At 41.6% G+C, this 12,658-nt stretch overlaps 1 protein-coding gene across 1 annotated transcript in view; it reads right to left on the bottom strand.

The window, feature by feature from the left end:
- METTL3 (methyltransferase 3, N6-adenosine-methyltransferase complex catalytic subunit) overlaps positions 1-12,658 on the bottom strand; it is a 16,707-nt gene extending 4,049 nt beyond the window's left edge. The window contains exons 1-3 of the mRNA XM_045784844.2: positions 12,362-12,658; positions 1,182-1,399; positions 683-1,087 (exon numbers count right to left, since the gene is read on the bottom strand). Of these exons, the coding sequence (XP_045640800.1) occupies positions 683-1,087; positions 1,182-1,399; positions 12,362-12,461 (723 nt within the window). The 5' untranslated portion in view covers positions 12,462-12,658. The remainder of the gene's footprint in view (positions 1-682; positions 1,088-1,181; positions 1,400-12,361) is intronic.

The following is a 12,658-nucleotide window of genomic DNA, read 5'->3' as shown; positions in this document are numbered from 1 at the left end:
ACATCTAGAAATACCAAATGGATAAGAATTTATGAGTCCATTATTTATATTCAGAATCACAGTTAACTGCCAATTCACAGTTTCCATAATTAATGGTCCATGTAACTACCTTCCAGTATTCATCTTCATTCATCTCCCTCTGTTCCTATATTTGGGTTCCTCTTCCGTTTACCTGATGATTCTTCCAACGCCAAACACTCAAAATCGCAGTTTTCTCAACATTGGCATTATTGACATTGGGGGTGAAGTAATTCTTTGTTGTATGGGGACTATCCTACTATTATTGTAGGATGCTTAACAGCATTGCTTGCCTCTACCCACCAGACGCCTGTAGCACTCCTGTGTGTCGTGACAACCACAATGTCTTCAGACATTGCCAAATGTTCTCTGGGGGATGGAAGGGGGAAAAAAATCCCCAGTTGAGAACCACTTTTCTAAATCTTCAACCCTAAGAACTGCTCCTCGCCCTAGGGATAAATCCCTCCCGATCAAAGCTGTAATTCAAAGTGTCTATGTGAGGAGCGCCGGGTTGGCTCACTTGGTAGAGCATTCAACTCTTGATCTTGGGGTTGTAAGTCTGAGCCCCACAACGGGTGTAGAGATTACTTAAATAAAATCTTAAAAAAAAAAAAAAAGAAAAGAAACAAAGTATATGTGTGAAAGCATTTCCATGTACCCCTACCTTCTTACTCTGTTGTTCCTTAGTAGATTGTTGGTTCAGAAGGCTCTCTATCTCCAGATCAACATCCGAGGCAGCATGTTTCCTTGATTTCTTGGTTGGCTCCTTGGCTGCTTCTGATGCTGAAGAGGCCAGGCCAGAGGCCAAAGAGCTAGCAAAGGCAGCTACTGTGGCTGAGTCCTGCTCTGCACGCCGCTTCTGCCCCACGATAGTCCCTGTTACCTCCCCAGGGCCCTTCTTTTCTGCCACAGCGCCCATCATGGCAGAGAGCTTGGAATGATCCGCATAGGTCACAAGAGTGGGATGTGCATCATCTTGTAAGAGACCTCGCTTTACCTCAATCAACTCCTGAGCTGCAAACTTCTGTAGGAGGCTTTCTACCCCATCTTGAGTGGCAGGGGCATCTGGCTAGGGAAAGAGGGGAGGAGAAGGAAATAAGACACTGACCATGAACTAAAGCAAAGAAGTGGTATATCCCAACCCTGCCTTATCAGATCGTTACCGTGGAGATGGCAAGACGGATGGACACAGCGTCAGTGGGCAATGTTAAGGCCAGATCAGAGAGATGGTGTAGCAATTTCTTCTCTAACTCAGGGTCTGTGGCTAGTTCAGGAACTGCTGAAGCTGTGCTGGGCTTAGGGCCACCAGAAGTGGGTGCAGTAGGCACTGGGCTGTCACTGCGGAACGTGGGAGACAGTGCTGCCTCTGGATTTCGTAGATCTACGAGTAAAGAAAAGTGAAGAAAATGACAAAGGGCAACCGCTGTAGGTCTGTCTATACACTCCTCAGGAGTCAAATTCTCCAACGTTCACAGCATGTACTTTCATTTCATGCAGAGAATTCTCTGACCAAATTTAGCACTAGATCACCTTTCCTCAATCATACTCAAGCATTCACTGCTTTGCTGAGATAATCCTGGATTTTCTGGGAACCACTTAGCTTTTTTCTACTGACTAAGAGGTATTTTCCTAATTCCTGTCCCCACTGTGCTTCAAAGGAAATCAGCAGCACGGTAGATTTAAATGTCCATACCACCTCCCTTCAGCCACCCTAATGACACCTGAAAAAATCAACCCAAATTTAGGGGCACCTGGGTGGCACAGTCAGGTAAGCATCCCAACTCTTAATTTCACCTCAGGTCCTGATCTCCGGATCCTGAGTTTGAGCCCCATGGTGGGCTCTGAGCTCAGCGGCAAATCTACTGAGAGTTTCTCCCTCTCCCTCTGCCCCTCCCCCAGCCTGCTAGTGCATATGCACACGCACTGTCTCTCTCGAGTAAATAAGTAAACCTTTAAAACAAGTTTTTTAAATAATAACCCAAATTCTAAAGCCAGAAATATTTCTAACAACCTAAGCTGTGTTCAGCTCTTCTGAGGAATGGAGTTCGAATTTTAATGAATTAAGGCCACTGGACATCAGAGGGTATGTAAAATGACAGTATTGAGGATTAGAATAGGACCTTTTTTTTTCTTTTTAAAGACTTTATTTTTTTTAAGATTTTATTTATGTGGGGGCGCCTGGGTGGCACAGCAGTTAAGCATCTGCCTTCGGCTCAGGGCATGATCCCGGCGTTCTGGGATCGAGCCCCACATCAGGCTCTTCCGCTATGAGCCTGCTTCTTCCTCTCCCACTCCCCTGCTTGTGTTCCCTCTCTCGCTGGCTGTCTCTATCTCTGTCGAATAAATAAATAAAATCTTTAAAAAAAAAAAAAAGATTGTATTTATTTGACAGAGAGAGAGCCAGCGAGAGAGGGAACACAAGCAGGGGGAGTGGGAGAGGAGGAAGCAGACTCCTAGGCAGAGCAGGGAGCCCATGCAGGGCTCGATCCCACGCCCTGAGCCGAAGGCAGACGCTTCACGACTGAGCCACCCAGGCGCCCCTAGAATGTGACCTTGAACACTCAAACACAAAAGTAATACTTTCTATAAAACTTTGCAGAAGCCCTGGTCACCAAATGATACTTCTTGACTGTATTTTTATCACTTACCCTATTACTTCACAAACAGGTAGCCATCATAACCTTAATAAGACTTAAGAACTCAAATTAGGATAACATATTACCTTTTAGAAAGCTTAATATATATGATTATTTAGTTAAAATACAGATGGGGACATCTGGCTGGCTCAGTGAGTAGAGCATGCAACTCTCGATCTTGGGGTTGTGAATTTGAGCCCCATGGTGGGTGTAGAGATTACCTAAAAATAAAATCTTTAGGGGTACCTGGGTGGCTCTGTCAATTAAACGTCTGCCTCCAGCTCAGATTACCATCCTGGGGTCCTGGGATCGAGCCCCTTGTGGGGCTCCCTGCTTAGTGAGGAGTCTGCTTCTTCCTCCATCCCTCCTCCCGCTTGTGCTCTCTCTCGCTCACTCTCTCTCTCAAATAAGATCTTTAAAAAATAATAAAATACAAATGAAATATTAAACTTAGGACCTGTATCAGAATTCTGTTAAATATTATAAAATATAAGTGAGTCCTTAGTTTACATTTAGAAATATTTTGGTTACTTAAACATTTTTACTCTAATGGAATTGACCAGTAAAATTTGACTCACAAATTCCAAGGAAAATAGATCTGAACTATATCAAACACCTTGCTGGAACAGTTAAATTTTATGAAAATAAGTTATACCCTACTTGGAAAATAGACTCCACAATTCCATACTAGCTGGAAATGTTAAATAACTGACCGAACTTTCTTCACTTTGCTTACGACTGGATTCCTTTATGTTCTGCTGAATCTTAGAGTAGAACATTTGCCAGATAAACTGATACAAGTTCTTTGTTTTGTTTGGCAAAGAGGTACTGTGTATGTGGAAAGTTCCCTGAAGCACTTTCAAGGTCGGGACAAGAAAGAATTCAAGAGCAACAGACCCAAGCTAAAAACATGTAAGAAAAAGGGGCGCCTGGGTGGCACAGCGGTTAAGCGTCTGCCTTCGGCTCAGGGCGTGATCCCGGCGTTATGGGATCGAGCCCCACATCGGGCTCCTCTGCTATAAGCCTGCTTCTTCCTCTCCCACTCCCCCTGCTTGTGTTCCCTCTCTCGATGGCTGTCTCTGTCTGTGTTAAATAAATAAATAAAATCTTTAAAAAAAAAAAAAAAACATGTAAGAAACATAAGTGACAATTATTATTTTAGCTTACTTGGAAGACTACAGGCAAAATTTCTGCACTGAACAGGATTGAATGATGACTACTGAAGTCCTTGCAATTCAGAGATTCTAGGAGTCTAATAAACTTGAGCTAAAATACCCCAATTACAATTTACACTGGGATAAAACTCTGAACTGTTTTTTTTTAAGCAGTCAAGTTTTAAAATTTTTTGAAGTAACCAAAAATTTCTTTCATTAAGCAATTTAAGCACAATCAATAGTAAATATCATTATTAAGGCAGAAGAAACAAGGTATTTTAAAATTAGGATTTCAGGGACGCCTGGGTGGCTCAGTCTGTTAAGTGTCTACCTTTGGCTCAGGTTATGATCCCAGGGTCCTGGGATCAAGTCCTGCATTAGGCTCCTTGCTCGGCAGGGGAGCCTGCTTCTCCCTCTGCCTGCTGCTCCCCCTGCTTGTGTGCGTGCTCTGACAAATAAATAAATAAAATCTTAAAAAAAAAAAATTAGGATTTCAGGGGCCCCTGAGTGGCTCAGTCAGTTAAGCATCTGCCTTTGGCTCCTGCCTTTGGCTCAGGTCATGATCTCAGGGTCCTGGGATGGAGCCCCACCTCGGGCTCCCCACTAAGCAGGGAGTCTGCTTCTCTCTCTCCATCTGCCCCTCCCCCAGCACGTGCCCACATGCTCTCTCTCAAATAAATAAACAAAATCTTTAAAAATTAGGATTTCAGGCATTACATCCACAAATTGTTCTACATGTTATATACTGATTTAACTCATTATACACTGATATAACTCATTATACATCTATTTGTTTTATACATTATATTCTGATATAACTCGTTATAGATCTTTAATTCCTACAGTATGACAAAGAGAGTAAATCATATTAGCTACTAAACCAAAGATAATGATAACAGAAAATGGGGCTAAAGGAAGATGTGGGTAAGTTTTAAGTCAATACCCAGGATACAGGTCCTTTGTTATGCAGCTCTGAAATTTTTAATATTTTAGGGTAAGCCATAAATTATCCATTACCTTTCCCCCTTAATTCATGTTCAAACTTTGTGCCAGGTACCTTACATATGCTGCTGCCATTAATATGAGCTTTATTTTGTTTTTTAAAAAACAGCTACAGCATCTGGGTGGCTCAGTCAGTTAAGCATCTAGCTCTTGGTTCTGGCTCAGGTCATGATCTTATGGGTCATGAGATCAAGCCCCACTTCAGGCTACGTGCTTAGTGGGGAGTCTGCTAGAAGATTCTCTCCCTCTGCCCCTCCCCACACTCACTGGCTGGCCCTCTCTCTCTAAATACATCTTTAAAAAGTAAAGGCCTAGGGGTGCCTGGGTGGCTCAGTCGTTAAGCGTCTGCCTTTGGCTCAGGGCGTGATCCCGGCGTTCTGGGATCGAGCCCCACATCAGGCTCCTCCGCTGGGAGCCTGCTTCTTCCTCTCCCACTCCCCCTGCTTGTGTTCCCTCTCTCGCTGGCTGTCTCTATCCCTGTCAAATAAATTAAAAATCTTTAAAAAAAATAAAATAAATAAAAATAAAAATAAATAAAGGCCTAAAAAAGTAATAATAAAAATTATCTAAATAAAAATTTTAAAAGGCCTAAGCTCCCTATAGATAATACCCACTACACTTTTTTTTTAAACCACCTTAAGGGAAAATAAATTAATTAAATAAATCAACCAACCAACCAACCAAGCACTTTAAGGTATGACTGACCTGTAAAATGCTGAACATATTTAACAGATATAACTTGATGAGTTTGGAAATAAGGATACACACCTATGAAACCATCACTACTGTGAAGGCCATAAACCTATCTATCACCTCCCAAAGTTTCATTCCACAGCCTTTTTTATTATTTTTGTTTCTGTTAAGACCACATAATGTAAGATCTACCCTCTTAGAAAAAAAATTACTTATTACCTTTTAATTTTTTTTTTTTTAAGTAATCTCTACACCCAACACGGGGCGGGAGCTCACAACCCCAAGGATCAAAAGTCACACGCTCTGAGGCTGAGCCAGCCTGGTGCCCCCTATCATCTTAGAAAATTTAAAGTATACAATGCGGTATAGTTAGCTATAGGCACTATGCTGTATAGCAGATCTCTACAGCTTATCTACCTCGCATAACTGAAAGTTTGTACCCTATGACCATCACCTCCCCATTTCCCCTCACTCCAGCCCCCAGCAATCAGCATTCTACTCTCTACTTCTACGACTTTACTATTTCAGAGTCTGTGTCTCAAATATGATCTAAGTAAGATTATACGGTATTTGTCTTTCTGTGCCTGACTTATTTCATTTAGCGTAATGTCCTCCAGGTCTATCCGTATTGTCATAAGCAACAGGATTTCCTTTATTTATGGCTGAATAATATTTCATGGTATGCATATTCCATTACCTTTATCCAATCATGCAATGATGGACAGTTAGGCTGTTTCCGTATCTTGGCTATTGTAAGCATCACAATGAACACCTGTGTGCAGGTAGAGACCCAGACTTCAATTCCTTTCGATACCTAGAAGTGAGAGTGCTGGAAAATATGGTAGTTCTATTTTTTATTTTTTGAGGAACCACCACACTATTTTCCATAATGGCTATACCAATTTACATTCCCAAGAAACAGTGAATCAGGGTTCCCTTTCCTCCTTGCCAACACTTACATTTTGATTTTTTAATAACATCCTAACAATTGTGAGGTGTATCTCATATCTCATTATGGTTTTAATTTGCACTGCCTTGATGATTAGTGATGCTGAAGAGCTTTTCATATACCTGTTGGCCATTTGTGTGCCTTCTTTGGAGACCTATTATTATATCTTGATTTTGCCTATTTTGCTTGTTTTTTGCCCATGTGACTTAAAAGAAAATGAGAACATTGTCACTGATTAAAAATAATTGTCAAGGGGGGCACCTGGGTGGCTCAGTTGTTAAGCGTCTGCCTTCGGCTCAGGACCTGATCCCAGGGTCCTGGGATCGAGCCCCACATCAGGCTCCTCTGCTGGGGGCCTGCTTCTTCCTCTCCCACTCCCCCTGCCTGTGTTCCCTCTCTCGCTGGGTGTCTCTCTCTCTCTCTGTCCAATAAATAAATAAAAAATATTTTAAAATAAATAAATAAATAAATAAATAAATAAATAAATAAATAAATAAATGTCAAGGGGCACCTGGGTGGCTCAGTCAGTCAAGGGTCCAACTCTTGATATCAGCTCGGGTCTTAATCTTAGAGTCATTAAGTTCAAGCCCTGTGTTGGGCTCCACACTGGGCGTGGAGCCTACTTCAAAATAAATACATAAATAAAATAAAAGTCAAAATACAAAGCATTTTCCATGATTTCAAATTTTCAATCAGTGCTTTAGAAACATTCTTGATGTAATCAAATGTAATCAAATGCAATCAAATGCAATCAAACCTAAATTCTGTTTGGGAACATAACTTATTCATTGCCACGCTACTTTTCATTACTACCATAAATAATGGTTGTTGAGATACTTAGCTTAAATATGTAATAATATCACATTATTTCTTTGATAAATATTTTCTCTATTACGTTTATTTGAAATGAAACCCAGAATCTAACAGTTCAAAGAAAAAAAGCAATCTACTTGACATTGTTATATCTGCTTTTACATTTAAAATAACAATATATAACTTTGGTTAAATGTTAATGCTTTGGTTTTCTTTCCTACCATGTGAACATACTACCCACCTTCTCATGCAACTGTTACTTGCTATTTCTAAAATAGACTTTTCTTTTTAAAGATTTTATTTATTTATTTGAGAGAGAGAGCGCGCGCATGCAGAAGCAGGGGTAGCAGCGGAGGGAGAGCGAAAAGCAAGCTCCTCAGGGAGCAGGGAGCCCAATGCAGGGCTCGGTCCCAGGACCCCGAGACCATAACAGAGCCAAAGGCAGATGCTTAACCAACTGAGCCACCCAGGTGCCCCTTAACATATATTTTCAATCCCTAGAACTGGACCCTAACATTTTTTTTTCTCTTTGGTAATTTTACTATAATCACTTGTTTTAAAACTTGTTCTTTTAAAAAATAATCTGCTGATGTGATTCTGGTTACGAATCCCTGCGTTAATAACACCTCCTGGCAGTATCCTTTTCATGACATTCAAGACACTACAGCTGAAAATACCTCTTTTAAGGTTACTGGGAAGAGGGGCTCACATTTAAATACTGAATTTCCTGAAGTCACATGCAAATTTTTACATGTATATAGCATTTGGGGAAAAGACTCTACTATTTTATTATTCTTTTTTTTTTTTTTAAGATTTTATTCATTTATTTGACAGAGAGACAGCCAGTGAGAGGGAACACAAGCAGGGAGAGTGGGAGAGAAGCAGGCTCCCAGCGGAGGAGCCTGATGTGGGGCTCGATCCCAGGGACTTGGGATCACGCCCTGAGCCAAAGGCAGACGCCCAACGACTGAGCCACCCAGGCGCCCCTGTTTTATTATTCTTAAAATGCATTACTAGCAAAAAATGATTAAGAACCTCTGGATTCCAACTCCTTCAGAAAGTATTTGTTCAGTTATTATTTCAATACATTTACTGAGTGCTTCCACTATGCTGGCAACTATACTGATACTATATTTATAATCCCATGAAAAATTCTCTGTGTTGGGTTCAACAAAGTAATACATAATATTTGAGCTTATTCTTTGGTTAAAAGTTCTGCTAAAGATAAAATAGTAGCTCAAAGACATAAAAATATGGCCGGTCTATTAATATAAAACTGTAGGGTGGCTCAATTGGATAAGTGTCTGCCTTTGGCTCAGGTCACGATTTCCAGGTTCTGGGATCAAGTCCCGCATCAGGCTCCCTGCTCAGTAGGGAGTCTGCTTGTCTCCCTTACCCTCTGCTCCTTCCCCCATTTGTGCTCTCTCTGTCTCTCTCTCTCTCTCAAATAAATAAATAATCTTAAAAAAAAAAAAGCTGTACTTTATCTCTATGGAAAAGAGTTTGGTGGGGGCGGCTGGGTGGCACACTCGGTTGGGTATCTGACTTTTGGTTTCAGCTCAGATCATGGTCTCAAAGTCATTAGATGGAGCCCTGTGATGGGCTCTGCATTCAGTGCCAAGTCTGCCTCAGACTCTCTGTGCCACTTGCCCCCCCCACCCGTGTGCATGATGCATGCTCTCGATCTCTCTCTAAAATAAATAAGTTTTTAATTAATTTATTTATTCAGAGAGACAGAGAGAGAGATGCAGAGAGGGAGCCCTTCGCGGGACTCAATCCCAGGACCCCAGGATCATGACCTGAGCCTAAGGCAGACGTTTAACTGACTTAGCCACCCAGGCACCTCTAAATAAATAAATCTTAAAAAAAAAACAAAAAAAGGAAAAAAGAAAACAGTATGGTGGTTCCCCAAAAAACTGAAAATAGGGGGTACCTGGGTGGCTCAGTTGGTTAAGGGACTGACTCTTGGTTTTGGTTCAGGTCATGATCTCAGGGTCCTGAGATCGAGCCTTGTGCCGAGCTCTGTGAACACGGAGTCTGCTGGAGATTCTTTCCCCCTCCCTCTCCCTCTGCCTCCTCCCAAGCCCATGCCAACTCACAGGTGCTCTCTCTAAAATAAATAAATTAAGTCTTTTTAAAAAATTGAAAATAGAATTACCATATGATCCAGCAATTTCACTTCTGGATATACATCCAAAAAATTTGAAGCTGGATCTTGAAGAGATATTTGTAAACTGATGCTTATAGCTGCATTATTCACAATAGCCAAAAGCTGGAAGCAACCCAAGTGTCCACCAACAGATAAATGAATAAACAAAATGTGGTATAAACATACAATGGAATCTTCCTCGGCCTTAAAAAGCAAAGAAATTCTGACACAGGGATGCCTGGGTGGCTCAGTCGGTTGGGCACTTGCCTTCGGCTCAGGTCACAATCTCAGGGTCCTGGGATCCAGCCCCGCATCGGGCTCCTTGCTCAGTGGGGAGCCTGCTTCTCCCTCTGCCTACTGCTCTCCCTGCTTGTGCTCTCTCTCTCTGACAAATAAAATCTTTTAAAAAAAGGAAAGAAAGAATTTCTGACACATGCTACAACAGGATGAACCTTGAGGACATTATGCTAGAGGGAAATAAGCCACAAAAAGATATGAGATATCTAAAATAGTCAAACTCATAGAAACAAAAAGTAGGGGCGCCTGGGTGGCACAGCGGTTAAGCGTCTGTCTTCGGCTCGGGGCGTGATCCCGGCGTTGTAGGATCGAGCCCCACATCGGGCTCCTCTGCTGTGAGCCTGCTTCTTCCTCTCCCACTCCCCCTGCTTGTGTTCCCTCTCTCGCTGGCTGTCTCTATCTCTGTCGAATAAATAAATAAAATCTTTAAAAAAAAAAAAAGAAACAAAAAGTAGAACGGTGGTTGCCAGGGACTGCACAGGAAAGGAAAATAGGGAGTTACTGTTTAATGTATAGAATTTCAGTTTTGCAAGATGAAAAAGTTCTGGAGATTGGCACACAACAATGTGAATATACTTCAAGTTACTGAGCTATACACTTAAAAATAGTTAAGATGGTAAATTTTTTGTGTATTTTGCCAAAACTGAAAAAAAAGTTGTACTTTAAAAATGCCAAACTAAGGAAGGTCTCCCAATGATTCTTTGTCCATGGTATTTGCATTCATTAATGATATGGATACGTTTTAGTTCATTTAATATCCTTGTCTTTTCTCACTGAGCTTTATAGTAAACAATTAAGTATCAGATTTCAGTAGTGCTATAAAAATCAAGAGGTAGTAAGAAAATGTTTATTTCCTGAGAGAAAAGAATGGAATGATCTAAATTTTTAGCAAGCCTTTGGTTATATCTTACATGAAAACTTGATTAATAAACTAATAGAGTGTGTCCCATGTTTTCCCAAGAATCCTAATGCTCGAAGAAATAGATTCTTTGGAATAACCAAAATAATTCAAAGAAAGAACAGTGATAGGCTGGTTTATTTTGCATTTTATCTTTATCTATTCCCACAGTACCAGATGGGCCAGCCAAAGCTCTGGGCCAAAAGACAATACATGTTTAAATACAACCTTAAAAATATTTTTATAGAAGTCTTAACCATATTACTCAGGCAGAAGTACTAGGAATCAACCATATATTATTAAGTGGGTCAAGAAATTAAGTCAAGAGATATTTATAAGCCCCCCCCCAAAAGAATATTTACATTCAAGGGAGAACACAATCTTGTCAAAATTATTAAACATGCTTATCAAGAAACTGTATGAAGTATCAACACTCTAGTAGTTAGGTTTGCCCATGGCACAAAGTTTGGTTAATACCAAAGTGTAGTTATTACCATGGAAAAGTGAAATGGACCTTAAAATTGACACTAATTAATCTGTGATCATAGGATTTATATTTCTTCCTCCTCTACCTGCCCTGCCCTTTTTAACTTCTCTTTAATTATCTAAGTACTATGCAGCCATCAAGATCAAATCACAAGTGCTAACTCATGATACCAACTAAAGCCAACTCTTGTTGCTTTTCTCTTCCTTGTCTATACTTATCGCGGATTCATTCATTCAGCATTTTACATATATCATATTGTAGTATTGCATTTTTATAAGCATCAATCCTTTACACCAAATAAATTTTAAACTCCCTGAGATCAGGAACAATGTGTTACTTATGTTTGTCCATCTAGACTTATGCACACTGTAAATACCCAATAGATGTTTGTTTATTATGGTGTCAAAGTCCTGACAGAACATCTAGGTTCTAGGGGCCAGAATATGAGCACATGGACCTGATATGTACCAAGACAAGATTCAGAGATGGACTCCAGTATACTAATAAACATTGGAACAAACTACCACAGGATGGTATGGCTTCACTGTCTTGTAGATCTTTATAACTGATTTGCCTTAAATAATCCAGGGCTTGTGATGGGGATAGGGGTAGATAAAACTAAACAATTATTTGAGGTTCCTTCAAGTTTTATGACTGGCACAGGGGGCAACGGGAGGGGAGATAAAGTTTAAAAACATAAAACAAATATTTTCAGATTTCTGCTTGGGACATAAACGGCTAAGACAATGCCAGTTCTACTCCTTTAGCAACTCTGTGAGGGTCAATGAGCTGGGCACTGTGGATATAAAGGTACGGTCCTTGCTCTCATGGTGGTTACAGTGGCAAAGAAACGACCACTACAAGGAGTCGCTATAACAGAAGAACACAGCGCCACAGGAGGAAAAAAGGGGGGGGTAACTTACTGCTTCAAGGGATGGGGGGCTGAGAGGCCTAGCAAAGGCAATGCTCTCGCAAACTTAAGAGGAGTCAGCCAAGCGGACGCGAGTGGGGTGGGGTGGTGATGCCAGGCTCTGTCCCAAGAAAGTGAACTGGAGGAACCAAGGCCTGCCTTGGTGGAACGGAACTGCCACTACGTACAGGAGAACGAAGCGTCTGTGTGCTGAGGGTGAAGAGGAGAATATTGATGCACCAGGCTTTAAAGTAATGGCCGCTTGGGAAAGGTTGCTGACTGGGGAGCTCTTTTTCTCCAGGGTTCCCTCCCGCCCTCCCTGGCTAAACATCGGCCCGGACGCCCCGCGCCTCACCCAAGTGCCCCGAGTCCTGCTTCCGCCTCCGCTGCAGCCTCTCTCGCAGCGAGTCCAGCTGCTTTTTGTGGGCCTGGATAGAGCTCCACGTGTCCGACATCTTTAGTCTCTCAGCGGAGACCCGTCTCGAATCAGGCGCGGTGGACTAGCACCTCCCAGCCCCACCAGCAGGAAATCTCCAATTCTCACGCGGACACCCCCAGGCTGACCGGAAAGAGATCCGGGGAATGCGCTAGCCGGGAAGTCATTTTCCGTTTCCCTCTCGCTTTGAAGCTGAAATGACAGCCACCTTAGGTG

This window comes from Ursus americanus, chromosome 35, assembly GCF_024610735.1.
Source record: "Ursus americanus isolate L20-20 chromosome 35, mUrsAme1.1.p, whole genome shotgun sequence".
NCBI lineage: Eukaryota > Metazoa > Chordata > Mammalia > Carnivora > Ursidae > Ursus > Ursus americanus.
Note: the sequence above shows the minus strand (reverse complement) of the source record. Positions and strands in the feature narration are given on the sequence as shown.